General features: G+C 40.7%; 1 protein-coding gene across 2 annotated transcripts in view; it reads right to left on the bottom strand.

Annotated features, from left to right (window-relative positions):
* The window catches only part of CA12 (carbonic anhydrase 12), a 56,962-nt gene that overhangs the window by 5,420 nt on the left and 37,208 nt on the right, over nucleotides 1-14,334 (bottom strand). For both annotated transcript variants that reach the window (XM_069980629.1, XM_069980618.1), the window contains exons 3-9: nucleotides 7,695-7,874; nucleotides 7,475-7,617; nucleotides 5,242-5,334; nucleotides 4,163-4,226; nucleotides 2,952-3,109; nucleotides 1,127-1,253; nucleotides 961-1,048 (exon numbers count right to left, since the gene is read on the bottom strand). In XM_069980629.1, coding sequence (XP_069836730.1) covers nucleotides 961-1,048; nucleotides 1,127-1,253; nucleotides 2,952-3,109; nucleotides 4,163-4,226; nucleotides 5,242-5,334; nucleotides 7,475-7,617; nucleotides 7,695-7,874 — 853 coding nt within the window. The remainder of the gene's footprint in view (nucleotides 1-960; nucleotides 1,049-1,126; nucleotides 1,254-2,951; nucleotides 3,110-4,162; nucleotides 4,227-5,241; nucleotides 5,335-7,474; nucleotides 7,618-7,694; nucleotides 7,875-14,334) is intronic.

Here is a 14,334-nt window from a genome sequence, read left to right as displayed (position 1 = left end):
TAAGCCCCGTAACACCCAAGAAAAGTAAAATATGTTTACGAAAATATGCCACAATAAAGAGGACATATTGGTAATGTGACCTAGTAACTAATTTTTGTGATACAACTTTCTTTTTCTAGAAGCATAGAATTTCAGTTTGTAAAGTGCAAATTTTTCAATTTTTTCATAATTTTTATGTTTTTCACAAAAAACACAAAAGATAGTCACCAAATTTTACAATATAAAGTACCATATGTTACAAAAAAAAAAATCTCAGAATTGCTAGCATATGTTAAAGCATCACTGAGCTATAAGCGCATAAAGTGAGACAAGTCTGATTTTGAAAAATGAGCCTGGTCATTAAGGTCCAAATAGGCTTGGTCCCTAAGGGGTTAGAAAGTATTTTTTTTTCTTTGTACTTAACATGGTAAGAAAGAAACCAATACATTCTGTATTAAAAATTTGCTTACTTAGCATGCTGTGTAAGCTCTATTTTCTCTACATCCTACACAGCCTATATGATTCTCCCCAGAAGGCTGTCCCTCTTTACAACCTAAGCAAGCTGTCCTTCAGGGTTTCTCTCACCTGTCTACGATCTAAGCTGCTGTGCAACACCCCCTCCTGCTGTTATCTCTAACAGAGGCTGTCTGATGGATACATCTCTCTCTCTCTCTCTCAATGAGTTGTAGCTAATATTTCTTATTACCGTTTAGAAAGTTGCTTTGTTTTGCATGAATATCAATGCAAAGGCATTCACAGCCTCTAAACTCTATGGATGTATTAAATGGCTTTATAGACATAGGATGGTAAGGTATCAACATGTTCTTCATGTTCTGTGTCAGCTTTATCACATATATTCTAGGCTAATAAATGCATCTATTTTAAGCAGTTTGAGAAGTTTGACTTTACCCCTATATTTGTTCATATCTGGTTATGGACACAATTACATCACCTCTGATTTTGAATAAACACAAAAATTACCGTTTTTTCCTACGAAACAGCCAACATGTCACTGCAATAATGACTAGAGATCCAAGTAAGCAGGCCAATGTGACTGCAAGGACAATGCCTAGAAGAAGAGAAATTCTCATGAGAGCATTCCAAAAGGCAGCTTCTATGTAAATTCCTTGAATAACTCAATTCTTACCTTCCCGAAAAGACACAGACACCAGTCGGTCACCTTCCTGCTGTAACCTTCTGTAGTTATCAATCATCTGTATAGGAGCAGAACTGTTCTGTTCTGTACAATACAGGGCTGTCTCTAAAAGTTGAAGCTACAAGACAGTAGAGGTTTTCAAGCAGAGTACCGCTTTAAAAAGTTAAACTTAAAGGATTTTTGTTAGATACAAATCTAGTACAATAGTTCTAGTACAAGTTCTCCATACACAAACAAGTATCTTAGAAGATTAAGGTATGATTGTGAGCCACAACCAGTTCAAACAAGACCCATTCCTTAACTTGTGTAGCTCGTTCCCTTCCATTGTTGACAGTTCCTTGTCTAGGTTACACAGACACACACACACACACACACACAAACTTATGAATAGTTTTGTGTAGGTGTAAGATTGTTGCAAACACAAAAATGTGCAACTTTTTTGAGTTTTGTACAAACATTTGAAAGCACTGCACAGCAGAGCAGCATCTCTGGGTGTTTTGGAAAGTGAGACTTCTTGCTTTGTGAGCTGTTATCTACTGTATCTGACAAGTGCTCTTAAGAAATAAAAGAATATTGGTAAAGACAACTGTATCGTGAGTATTATCTCATGTATGGAAAATAAGAAGCAGATCAAGTCTGCAGATTCCTATATTTGTTTGAATATGGACTAGAGCCTGACCACAGTGGAGTTCAGTAAACAGGAGCACCATTGCTGCTTTAATTGATTTTGTATTTCCCCTTGATACAAACACTGCAATTGAAATTCTAACCCAAGGTCAATTTCACACAAATAAAATAGTCACAATTTATATCCATATTATGGACACCATTTAATAGATTGCTGTGCTGCTGCCAGTTTGGGTTATTAAACCAGTAGTCAGGCCGATACTTGAAGCCATAATACTAATGCAAACACGTGTTTGTATCAGCCTAAGACCATTTTTACACAGAGAGCCCTGTATACTTCATACTGATGACCGAACCCACTGCTTGCAACATAAGTGTATGGGGACCGGTAATAGAGACTTCAGAACAGAAGGATTAAGGGGTAGTGATTTTTGGCAGCCTCAACATGTACCAACAGTGCAGCCAGGCAGTAGGGAAAGATAGTTGTATCATGGACTGTATAGCTAGCGGTACAACCAGTAGGAAGAGGGAGATTGTGACCCTGCTGTATAGAGCTCTAGTTAGACCACATCTGGAATACTATGTCCAGTTCTGTGTCCAGTTGTAGACCTCACCCACAAATTGGCAAATTAGAAGGGTCCAAAGATGAACTTTGAAAATGGTGGAGGTTGTGTGGCATATAATGTAAACAACTAAAGTGTGAAATTTGTCATTCCATACATATGTTTTTTTGTTCTTATAGCAGATTAGAACGTTAATATGTCCAGCTAAGTTATCAAAGTGCTGCACAATCCATAATAAATATGAATCTCGAATGATTGTCTTATGTGTGATGGCTAAAATGATATTGAGCAAAAATTTGCATGACAAGTCTCGAAAGCGTGAATGAGAAGATATACTAAAAAGTGAAGAGCATTTCTGAGGACTGTAACAATGACACAGATCGGACCAACCCCCCCCCCCCGCCCTCTCTCACTTTTCCCCTGTGGATAGGGGAAAACTGAATTTAAACATGCCTGTGATAAATGCATATTTATGCTAAAATGATAAAAAATATAAGGGCAGACTAGATGAACCAGTTTCTTTCTCTGCTGACAATCTGTTTCTCAGTGCTACCAATTTGAAAGAACAATCAATTAGTTGTATACAGTACATTGACTACTACACAGTGCACAGTGCAATAAGTTACCTGTTCCTCGGAAATTAACATATGATTCCGGAAAACAGACCATAATACGCTAGGATTACAGGGAGGGGTTGTAAGAGAACCCTCATAGCGATAATACTCATCCAGTCTTTCAGGAAGGAGATGTTGCACATTGAACCCTGGAATTTGAATGTTCTGCCCTGTATTGTAAGAGAGAAAGTTTGGAAAGTTACAGTAGAAGCAAAATTTACACATGATAGAAGGTGAAGACTATACAGCATAGAATACAAAACACTTGTTCAAAAGAGTCAAAGCAAAGGTTTCCCCCTTCTCCCTTGATGGTAGCCTTTATTTTAACACATACTGTATGTTGTTCAGCAAACATGTCGCCCCAGTGTAAAGCCACAGGTTTGCTTTTACATGTGATGCCAGAGCACCTAGATGCCAAGACACTATTCTCTTATGATGTGTTTACACAGAGAGATTTAGCTGACAGATCTTTGAAGCCAAAGCCAGGAACAGACTATAAACAGGAAACAGGTCATAAAGGAATAACTGAGATTTCTCCTCTTTTCAAATGCATTCCTGGCTTAGGCTTTAAAAATCTGTCAGATAAATTTCTCTGTGTAAACACACCATAAGTCTGGAAAACCAATAGGCCATTAATATAGGTGATTTAAAGGATTCCACCTTATGTATCACCACTGATGGCATATTCTCAGATTTGTATAAGAGATGACCCTCACACTAAGTTAGCAACTAGGTCCCAATTACAGACATACATGCAATCTTCTTTTGATGGGAAAGGAAAAAAGTTACATTTTAATAATAAAATGTTGTTTCTCTTCCCTGAAATCTGCAGTTTACTGCCCATTACAGGAAATCCATCTTTGGTAACAGCCTCGGCAATACTGATTACAAGAGGTAGGGATGGGGCATACCATGAGCATGAGAGAGGGAGGGAAAAAGCCACACAAAGCTTGGGCTATGTACTTGCAAGCTGCAGTCCTCCACACCACCTGCACTATGCCAACAGCAGGGCTTTTTGTAACATTTTGCTTTTGCACATAGCACCTTGTAACGCCAGTGCATCAGGAACCCCTTCTGCCACTTATACTAGTAAACAATATAATTCATCAGGCCAACACGATACAAGCCTGTTTAGTCCACTTTCACTGTACTATTACATGGCATAGAAATTGGGAGGAAGTCCTGTGTAGTCGACGACTGAAATAGTCGTGCTATTTACTTACCTTTGTACTCAATACGTTTCAGCTGAGAAATTATATTGTCATAAGCGGGATTAAAGGAACCTCTCTGCAATAAATGAATAAATGGTATAAATAAATGGTAATAATGCTGCACCACTTGTCGTGTTTGTGGAGATGTATGGCCAGTGTTATACAGTGTCCAAATGTTTCCATCCCACACTATTTAACATGCATGGGAGTGCCTTGTAGGCATAGAATGCAAGGTACTATACTGATGTTATGACTTAAGGCCCTATTACATCAAGCGATTATTGTCTGTATTTGGCCGATTATTAGCCATTATGGCCAATAATTTCTCGGTATAAAAGGTAGTGTTAAAAGGCAACCATCAGCCAACAAGCACAATGTGGGCTGATTATTGTCTTTCAACACATTGAAAGAAAATGCAGGTATCGACGGTCTGGCAGACTGCTGCTATCTCCTATGGACAATCTAAAGATAGTCAGGGCAGCTCCTCTGCAGCTCCCCGCTCTCTGTCAGGGCATGTAATAGCACCAGTGGCAAGCGGAGAACAAGAAGCAAACAAGCACTGACCTGACAGGTTGGTGCTTGCTTCCTCCTTTAATATCTGCCTGTATAATAGGGTCTTAACCCCTTCTCTGATTCCAAAAGAATTGTTGGGGGCCTTCACTCACCTTATTTTGGCACAGCTTTAGCTTCAGGTAGAAATTTAACTTAGGGTATGGTGCCCAAATGGTCATAGCTAGAGATAAGCGTATTTACAGTAATAGTAATGGGCGGATTGCAGAGGTAACAAAGCGATTAGCTGTGTTTATTACTGTAAATTCGCTCATCTCTAGTCATTGCTCTCCACTTCTACATCATGATATTTTATGTGAATTAAATCAATATAATCAATCATACAAGCAACTGATTTTCTAGCAAACTAAAAGTTAAACAATACCATAAGGAATGACTGAATAAGTTATTTTTTGTTACACATCTCTGCAACATAATATTATGGTTAGCTCATAGGATTTGCAGAAATTACATTTTCAACAATCAACCTAGCCATTAAAAAACAAACAAAAAAAAATACACACCCCTATAAATGGTCTTACCTCAATAAGAATTCCAAGCACAGCCAACCCGTCTGCAGCCTCCATCGCTGTACTTACATCTGCATACTTTGAGTTATAATGCAGAATATGCATCTGAAATTAAATCAGATTTTTTCACACATACATAGGCCCAGGTGCAACATGAAATCCCTTAATGTGTACCTGGAACTGTGGGTAAGGTTGCCTTACCGTCTTCCTACTTCTCATCCAATTCACTTTTTCACCCCCCTGCAATCTGGCTTCTGCCCCCACCACTCAACAGAAACTGCCCTCACCAAAGTGGCCAATGACCTGCTAACTGCTAAAGCCTCATGCCTAGAGATGAGCGAATCTCGAGCATGCTCGAGTCCATCCGAACCCGAGCATTAGGCATAACAGGGGCTGCTGAAGTTGGATAAAGCTCTTAAGCTGTCTGGAAAACATTAATACATGGATATGTTTTCCACATAGCCTTAGGGCTTTATCAAAGTTCAGCAGCCTCCGCTATGACGAATGCTCCGGTTCGGATAGACTCGAGCATGCTCGAGGTTCGCTCATCTCTACTCACGCCAATACTCTGTGCTCCTTCTCCTTAACCTGTCCTCTGCCTTTGACAAAGTTGACCACTCCCTCCTCTTACAAACTCTTACTTCCTTTAATATCACTAACTTGTCTCTCTGCTAGATCTCTTCTTACCTCTCTTGCTGCACTTTCAGTCCCACTCCCACACAACCTCCTCACCCTCTCACTGTTGGTGTCCCCCAAGGCTCCGTCCTAAGGCCTCTTCTTTTCTCCATCTATACTTTTGACAACAAATTAATTTTAATTTGTTGACCATAACATACAAGGACATCCCCAACCTGTCCTCTCCATCAATCTCTGCCTTGATATCCTGCTACTAGGGATGGTCCGAAACTGCCGATTTTCGGGTTCCTATGAACCCGAACGCTCGGCATCAGATTCTCGCTGTCTGCCTGCTCCGTGGAGCTGGTGGATACAGCAGGAGGACCGCCTGGAAAACTGGGATATAGCCTATGGCTATGGCTGTATCCCAGTTTTCCAGGCGGTCCTCCCGCTGTATCCACCCTCTCCACGGAGCGGGCAGACAGCGGGAATCATTACCGAGAGTTCGGGTTCGTGCGAACCCGAACCGAACTCGGTTCAGACCATCCCTACCTGCTACCATCCCGCATGCAACCTGATCCTCCAATGACCTCAGTTTTTGTTCCCACCTTGTTTGTACTTCACACAACCGCCTCCAAGATTTTGCCCAAGCTTTCCCCATACTCTGGAACGCACTACCCTGACACATACAGTTCTCAACCCCCATCAAGACCTTCAAAAGCAACCTGAAAACACATCTCTAAACTAGGCCACAACTTTCAATAACTCTGCAGCACATTTTGACTGGCTGCCCCTTTATCTACTGTCTACCTCCCCGTACCTTTTAGATTGTAAACCCTCGCAGGCAGGGACCGCTATTCCTCTGTACCAGTCTGCCATTTTTACCCTATTCATGTAATATGTTTTTGATTTTGTATTGTTATGTTTGTTAAAGGGGTACTCCAGCGGGGGGGCTATTTTTGGATCTGGCCGGGGAGGAGGTGGCTGAGAGAAAATACGTCCACTCACTTTCCCGGTTCCAGCGGCGGGTCCCGAATCGCGGCGCTCCAGTCCCCGGTTCCCGGCCACTTCCTGGTGTCTGACGCGGGCTCGAGACGTGACGTCTCAAGACCGCTCAGCCTGTCAGTAACAGAGGTGGGATCCATTTCAAGTCCGCTCAGATACCGCCTCTGTCACTGACTGGCTGAGCAGACGCAATGTCACGTCTCGAGCCCGCGTCAGACACCAGGAAGCTGCTGGGAACCGGGGACCGGAGTGCTGCGATACGGGACCCTCCGCTGGATCCGGGGAGGTGAGTGAATGTCTTTTCTCTCAGCCACCTCCTCCCCGGCCAGATCCCAAAATAGCCCCTCCCGCTGGAGTACCCCTTTAACCTTTATAGCTTGTATAGCGCTCTTAACAGGGTTTGTGTTTTGAAGCATAAAGGTATAAGGGTCCTATTACATGGAGCGATAATTTGTCAAATTAGGCCGATTAGGCAGATTATCGCTCCATCTAATAAAGACTACAAAATAAAAATAAGTGATCAGGGAGTCATATTTTCCTCTAAAATTGTTCCATTAAAAAATAAAACAAATTCTGCAGAAACTAGGCCTCCTATTGCTATATAAAAGGGAATGGAGTACTTTACCTCAGCTGGAAACCTTCTGCCTCCAATGCAATGTTCTGACCCTTTATGATCCCTCAGGCTGCCCCAATGAAAGTGAAGTTGGGAAGCAATGTAGCGGAAAGGTGGGATCTCCATGTACATACTTGGAAGCAGGGACATAGACACTATGATAAATCGTAAATTATTTTAGTTCCTTTTGTCTCCAGTAACAGCAGATGGTTGGTCAATTTAACCTTGGTACCTGTATGCCCATTGTTGGATATGGTGAAGAAATCTGTGCTGGAGGCATTGTATCCATACAGTTTAATGGGTTTCAGAGTAGAATCATACTGGAGGATGCTGCCATGAAAATCCAGAGGAGACTGGTAGACACCACCACAAAAGCTATATTTTGATGGCCAGCTGTTCTCACCATCATTGCCTATGGGAAGATTTAGAAGCCACTTAATAAAATGCTAATGAAAATGTGGGTTCCCTATCATAATCCTACCAGTTACATGGAGATATAGTTAAATCTACTTAACACTTCAGTTACCGAGTCCAGCAGTGTAGGCTTATTATCACCCTTCTGTCTATTAGAAAATCTCTGCTTTCTTTGCCTAGTTGTAAGAGGGACTGTTGTATAACACAGCGAGAGACTGACAATCGTGGCAAACAATGCAATGCCTATTAACTGTAAATACTGTAAAGTTTAAATACAAATACATGCCTATATGAAAAGTATATATTTACTAATGTACCTTCAATTAGATTACTGCAATTATGTCCCCATTCCAGACCCCCACTCCCGATCCTGGTACCTCTACCTCTACCCCAATGGAGTCAAGGCGTACACATCACCAACATGGGGGGGGGGGGGGCTTGATCTGTGTTGGAACGAATGCAGAAATGGGAGTGCCAGGACAATGACATAGGGTCTGGAATAGAGATATCAGTGCAGTTTTCCTTATGAAAGTAAATTAAAAAATTTGATTAATTTCCATATAGACAACAATTAAATAAGTTACCTACTGTACCTGTCTATTCTTTTAAGCTTGCAATGCATTGCATTAATTTACAATGAACACTACTATATCCTACCTGGACATTGCTAAACAAATTTGCCCTTGCTCTGTATATAGGATGACGATGCAGTAAAGAATAAAAGGACTATTTCCTGGCTGCTAATCATTAGAAGTATTTGTTATGGACTGAAACCAATGAAGGAGACAGATCTTTGTATCACCCATGACAAAGGCCCCAGTGTCCTAGTCTGAGTTATTGTGAGCAAAAGGAATTTCTCTTTGTACGTGTAACTTCATATGCATGGCGAATGGTCACAAAGGATAGGGGGTTCGAGTTGGGCTATGTGCTTGAAAAAAAAGTCAGTTTTTACCAACCAGTTGAGTTTTTATCAAACAATTTGAATATTTTTGCATGTTTAAAGGGGGCAACAGTTAGCTGGGAAACTCAGTTTCATCACCTGACTGCACTTTTGCACGCCTAAAATAACTGACAAAAATAAAAAATAAAAAACATCATCAATGAGCAGGCCGCTTGCCATATGTATGTATAAACCCTAATAGTAGACTTATGTAGTTCTGAAAATCAACTACTTCATGAAAATCTGCTTTCTGTGGCTAGTTTACACAATATACATTGGCCAATCAGACACACGCTATTTTCTAGTACCAGCAACAGTTCTGCTGGAATGTAACTTGTAGCAATCCAAGCTATTTACATAACATATGATTATGTGCAGCAGATCCTTTCACTGCAGCATAGTCTCCAGACTGCCCATACATACATCTGTAGGTGAAAGATTCATCATGCCTTAAAGAGACACATTCTAACAAATTACCAGATGATTCCAGATACAACAGGCTTTGTCTGTACCGCAAATACGTGCAGACCAATATGCAGATTCAAGTATTCTTGTAAACCTGTTATGTTTCTAGCTAGATTAAAGGGCATGTATCACCTAGATTTTCTTTTACTGATTAGAGTCAGATATCACTAAGTGAACTCTGTGACCTCTGAAGAGGTCATTCCACAGGAAGCGGCTATTGTCTTGTACTGATAATATCTGTTGGTGTCACCTGTCACTGTATGGGTCATAGTACATGGTCCGACATTAGCTGTAAATCGCCCGCTTGCTTATTAAGCTCATTACATGGCTTGATGATTTTGCGGCAAGGGCTGCACAGACATTTTTAGTGATGTCCATGCAGCCCTTGCTGTATATATAGAAAATATTAAAGCAATACTGACATGTCCATGCTCTCCAGTGTCCTTCTGGCCTCTCCCCCAGCCGCTGCTGACATCTTTACAGTGACAGGCCGCTGAGCCAATCACTGGCCGAGATGGGACAGCGCCAGAGCCAGTGATTGGCTGAGCAGGCTGTCACTTCAGAAATGGCCATGTATTACTTATATTTTTTTTACATACCGCTTCATCAACCACCAACAGTGCACCTCCTATAATACGGAGTGATGCGCAGGCAGCAGCGATTTTTAAACCTGCTGAAAGAGGATGATCAGTTTCTTGGATGATCAGTACAGTGGGCGTTATCTGCCCAATTCTGTCTGATTAGGCAGATAATAGCTCCATGTAATAGGGCCCTAATGCTGTACAGATCACTTTACAGCAGCCTCCTCTTATCACCACAGATACAACAGGAAGTCTCAGCTTTGTTTTAGCCCTAGTGGTGAAAATGAAAACGGCAAGATATTAGGATTATGTTATATCGATAGTAATATCAATATTAAAAGTGGGAAATTGGAAGAGAAAAAGTCAGATTCTGACAAAATATGTTTAAAACATTTAAATATTAAAATATTTTCTGATGACACATTCCCTTTAAGCTAAAGATTATCATCCACATAAAAGTTCCCTTCTCAATAGGCCTTTCTTCCCAGTCAGCACTTAGCAAGTAGGCATTTCTTTCCACTACCGGTTTGTGGAGGGTCTGGCTCTGGATTTGCTATAAAAGACTCCCACTAATGTTACACCAGAGTAGCTGTGGGTTTTTTATTGCCATGTAAAACATTTTATACTTGCCACATATATTTAGAAATTGAGATCACCCACATAAAGGAGGGAGGTTATTAGATGTTGCATGAGGAAAGACTCAGAGGCAACTAATTTTTACTTTTAAGTTAATTCCTCTATTTCACATCTCCCAGAAAACACAAATCTCACTAACCGAGAAAAACATATAATAACCAATGTTAACTTGATATACTGTATGAGGTTAAAAAGGTATAAAATAAAATGCATAGACACACTTAAACATAAAGAATAAAATTGAACTGGATAACCTCCAAGCCCATTTCTCTTGCTTAACACCATTTTTTTTCTACCTTAATCTACATTCTATGTTCACATGTTAAGGCTATGTTCACACAGCATAAATTAATGGCCATTGTTTTCACCCAGCCGGACACATATGCCTGAAACTACGGCCATAGAAATACGAGCATACGGGCTAGTCGTGAAACTACGGCCGTTGTTTAAATTTGCTTCCTAGCATGTTTCTAAGCGGGCTGACACAGGTCATTTACTTTAAATACTGCGCCCAGCCAGAGAAACCACTCAGAACATTTTTTACATTAAAATAAAGTTTAATTCGGCTGATATAAGTTTTACGTTCGCAGCCGCATTGAAATCCACGGCCCTTGTTGGAGCATTACCAGCTGGAAATAATTGACATGTTCATTTTTCACGGGGCCGTATAAACAACAGCCGTTGTTTGATACGTAGTGTGCATTGTACGACTATAGTTCGTATATATTGCAGCCAAGTTTATAAACCTCAAAACAACGGCCGTAGTTTTGCAGCGAGGACTACGGCCGTTGTTTTACGTAGTGTGAACATAGCCTAAGAATTTGTATCAGGACTTTAAGGGATTTTAAAGGAAGAGTTCCCTTAAGGCCATGTTCACACAACGTAAGGATAATGGCTATTTGGTACTCAAAAAAATAATACATTGTGTGAACAATGGCCGTTGTTTGCATGGACTTCAATGCAACACATTTCACTATGAAAGAATGGCCGTTGTTTTCATTTAAAACAGCCATTGTTGTCATAAAATGTATATTATGTGAACATAGCATAAAACAGAAAAACATAAGGGGGAGATTTATCAAAGGATGTAAAATTTAGACTGGTGCAAACTGGCCACAGCAACCAATCACAGCTCAGCTTTCCTTTCACCAGAGCTGGAAACTGAGCTGTGATTGGTTGCTGTGGCCAGTTTGCACCAGTCTAAATTTTACATCCTTTGATAAATCTCCCCCAAGATGTAATTGGTCAGGGTCTGTGTTTGGCAATCCCTACCCAACCACAAATACGGAAGAGTCATCCTGACAGCGACAGCCTGATCAGTAGAGTAAATGAGTGCCAATCTGCTAGATCAGTACTCGTTTACTGAGCCTATTAATTGGCTCAACTATTGTGCAGCAAGGGCTGCGTGGACATAATTAGCCTAGTGTAAAAACAAAAAAAATTATATATAATATATATATATATATATATATATATATATATATATAATAGACACACACACCACAAAGCTGCCCAGTGTCTTCCTTGCTTCTGCCCGCAGCCGCCGGGAGAACTGCGGAGCTGGTCTCTGAAGTGACAGGCCGCTCAGCCAATCACTGGCTAAGACATGACAGAGCCGCAGCCAGTGATTGGTTGAGCAACCTGTCACTTAAAAGACTGCCACTTCTGTTCTCCCAGCAGCTGCATGTGAGAGCGTGGAAAGGCATGTATGAACTTTTATTATTTTCTTTACATATTTATTCTATCATAAGTAGCGATGCACCATCAGCGGCCAATGATTTTAGGCCGGAACCAAAATACATTGTAATCGGCTAATTGTATCCATTTATTACACGGAGTGATAATCAGATTATCACCCTGTGTAATAGGGCCCTTAGCTTCCAACTTAAATCTTTGGGTCAACAGAAATCTCCCTTTTACTGGAATGGGGTGGTAATATCTATAGACAATAAATTAAAATAATGTCATTGTATGAGGCAGACAACTTTTGTTCATCTTTATTTGCAGTCTAAATATTGGAAGAATCCATGTCCTTTACAAAACATTTTCTGCATGCAGTTAATATGTAACCTTATGAAGTCTATAACTTAAGTACTGTGAATGTGAGGGATTACAGAAACTATTCTCTCACTTTTTATTACAGGACATAGACATATTATATGGGGCATTGTAAAGGAGTCAGTTTTTCCATGAATTATAAAGCTTCGTATAATGTAAATACCTGTGTAAGGTCTCCAATGCGGATTTAAAAAATGTAGTTTGATGGGTGTGAAGGTACAGAGGACAGTGATGGATGTTTTTATTGTTGGAGTAACAGTGAATACAATAACTCCACACTGATGCTAGCAACAAGGCAGAACTAGAAACACACTTTTCAACTTTTTAACATAGAGGTTAGAATGGTCGTTATTTCCATATAACTGAGGCACGCTTGAAAAAAGCTGCATGTATTTTTTCTCATACTGCTCTATCATAAGCACACATTGTAAAACATATCAGCTCAAATCCAAGTTATTTACTAATATTATTTAAATTCCAACTCCTTTTTTATGGTAATCATGTAGCGTTACCTTAAAAATAGTGTACATCTGTAAGCATTATCTGCTGTTTTAATATATGACACGTCAGATTTAGAGTACATGCACACATCCAGATTTTTCTGTGGGAAGATTACGGGCCCATTAATTTCTATGGCCCCATTCACATGCTTGTAGGTGTTATGGGGCCATGAACCATGCAAAGAAAAACACTGGCAGGCCCTAGTACTTTCTGCTAGAGATGAATTAACTTTGAGCACGCTTGGGTTCACCCAAACCTGAACGTTCTGCATTTGATTATCGGTGGCTAAAGAAGTTCAATGCTGCCCCAAGGCTGCCTGCAGAACATGTATATAGCCATACCCTGTATCCATGTTTTCCAGGGCTCCCTGGGGCTGCACTCAACTTCAGCCACTGTCTTCAGACAAACCCGAGCATGTTTGAGGTTTGCTCATCTCTACTGACCACAGCTGTGGCACAGATACCCATTCACCTACAAATGGGTCAGTACACTTGCGTATGGCTACAGATGCACATCCATACTACTGTCCCTAGCTGTGGGTCCACAGCCATGGACAGCAGTACAGACATGTGAACCAGGCCTTTTAGTTATTGGGTTGGGCAGTAATTGGTAGTGGCTTTAATGGGTGCGGTGTTTAGCTTGTCCTTTAAAAAGGCCAGAGAAGACCAGTGTAGACATATTGGTTCAGCGACCTTTCATCTAATATGTATAGTCAGCTGGTTGGTATAGTCAGCTGGTTGGTAAACAACTTTTCCTAGATCAGTGCTCCTCAATTCCAGTCCTTAGGTCTCACCAACAGATCAGGTTTTAAGGATTTCCTTAGTATTTTACATGTTACATAATTATACTTAGTGCACAGCTGCTTTGTATGGGATATTCTCAATACATGACCGATTGGTGAGGCCTGAGGACTGGAATTGAGAAGCACTGGCCTAGATCACAAGTGTACGACCTCTGGCTCAGCATCTAATCAGCGATTCAGGATGTTCATTTACAAATACTGACTATCTAGGATTCTACGAAATTTTTCAAATACAACATGCATCTGTAAATGGTTGTATTAGCAACCCTGTATAAATACTGAAAAGTGCCATTGGATCACCACAGAGCTCTGCTTTGGAAACAGATCCAATGTGGCAAACACCAAATTAAAAGAGACTATAGTTAGGACAGGACTTCTATCCAACAAGGTACCCCTTCAGTCTAATGGAAGGGATGGAGATCAGTTAGGTTGTGATTTGACTCCGAATGCAGTGAATGGTGAAAGTGCCAAGACA

Source organism: Dendropsophus ebraccatus, chromosome 1 (assembly GCF_027789765.1).
Source record: "Dendropsophus ebraccatus isolate aDenEbr1 chromosome 1, aDenEbr1.pat, whole genome shotgun sequence".
NCBI lineage: Eukaryota > Metazoa > Chordata > Amphibia > Anura > Hylidae > Dendropsophus > Dendropsophus ebraccatus.
This window is presented reverse-complemented; position numbering and strand designations above follow the sequence as displayed.